General features: G+C 39.3%; 1 protein-coding gene across 1 annotated transcript; it reads right to left on the bottom strand.

Annotated features, from left to right (window-relative positions):
- Positions 1–211: 211 nt before the first annotated feature.
- On the bottom strand, positions 212–1,014 carry mrpl58 (mitochondrial ribosomal protein L58; the record flags this gene model as incomplete). The annotated part of the gene is given in 5 exon segments (XM_014025894.1): positions 212–329; positions 409–578; positions 647–729; positions 853–912; positions 990–1,014. Coding segments are annotated over 5 exon segments (423 nt in total), but the record flags the coding sequence as incomplete, so codon positions are not given.
- Positions 1,015–1,552: the final 538 nt, after the last annotated feature.

A 1,552-nucleotide genomic window follows, 5' to 3' on the forward strand; every position in this document is an offset into this window, starting at 1 on the left:
GTGTGTGATTTCTCTTTCTGCCTGGCTCCTGGGTTTGTAGGGACACTGTCTGCTCTGTGGTACAGAGTCCTGATCACTCCTAACTGTAGCAACCTCTCCACCCCCACTTCCTATGACTCCCAAACAGCTTGTTTCTATATTATAAATAATATATTATAATCGTACTACTTTCACTGAAATATGATTTTTGAGCATGCAAAGACAAACAACGTGATAAAAAATAATTTATATTTGAATAGAACAATTAGTCAAAATCCACTCGTCGGCTGTGCTTGATGGCTGAATGGATTTTCTTCTGCCTGAGTCGCTCTTTGTTCCTCTTCTCCAACCTGCAGGACACGTTTTATATGTATAAACATATAAAATATGTAAACATCATATAAAAGAGATGGACGTCGTTCTAAACACCTGGCTGCTCTTAGAGCGATGTCTTCGGCCGATGCTTGGCGGGGCTTCTCACTGGCCTCGGCTATCATGGCGCTGATCTTCTGTATGCAGTCAGAGAGGTTTCTCTGCTGACTCCTGCTCACCTCAGACGTCACCAGCAGCTCTCCGGCCTTAGTGATACGGTTTTTGTTCTGTCGACAGCAAACATAAATGAAAACCAGTTGGGACTGCTTGTCGTCAAGAAGTAAGACAATCAAACCTTTTCCAGAACTTTTTGTCGGACATCTTCAGGGATCCAGTCCGCTGTGTGCAAGTGGAATCGGACCTCAGCTTTCGTGTTGGCTGTGGATTAAAAACACAGGTTCTTCTTCTGATTGCAGTACTAATGTACTGAGTAGATATTGATACATTACTATAGTYGACATTATGTACAATATGTTAGAGAAAGTGAAGGGTTTAAATTACTTTTGTTGACATGCTGACCCCCAGGACCACTGCTTCTGCTGTAGGACACAGTCAGACGGTCTATGGCAAGGAGAAAGACAGACATGAGAAATATTTTCTCAATCTGCTTTGATATATTTGAGTGATTATTTACCTACCTAGTGGAATGTGCACGGGGGTGTCCTGTGAAAGAAAAAAGATACTTCATGTCATCAAAGACAAGTAAAAACAGCAGGTTTCAGTGATATTAGAGGCTCTCATCATTTCTTTCTGTTATTTCATTTGCACACAAGTTGAACTTCATTAGAAACATCTGTAAACTTTAAATTCTGTTCATTTGTATACTTCAAACAATTTATTTATTTGGCGCGTTTAAATACAACAGTTCACAAACAAACAATGCAATTAAAACCATGAAGACAAAAAGAGTAAAAACAGACAGAAAGGTCTTCTACCAACACAACATTTTACACTCGCCGTGTATCTTCCATCGATTTGTGGTAGGGAGTCCGGGGCTTGTTGTCACACTTTTTACACTTTTATATATATTTTTTGGAAGCAAAACATCATGTAAAAAAAGAAATGTGTACCAGATGAAAGACCAGTCTTAGGTATATATTTTTTATTCATGTAATTTTCACATCTTGCATCAGTGCAGAGCTATGAGCAATCAAATAGAGAGTGAACATGTGACATGTTGCCCCATCATAGGGTAAGTTGT

This window comes from Austrofundulus limnaeus, unplaced genomic scaffold (genome assembly GCF_001266775.1).
Source record: "Austrofundulus limnaeus strain Quisiro unplaced genomic scaffold, Austrofundulus_limnaeus-1.0 Scaffold5, whole genome shotgun sequence".
Lineage (NCBI taxonomy): Eukaryota > Metazoa > Chordata > Actinopteri > Cyprinodontiformes > Rivulidae > Austrofundulus > Austrofundulus limnaeus.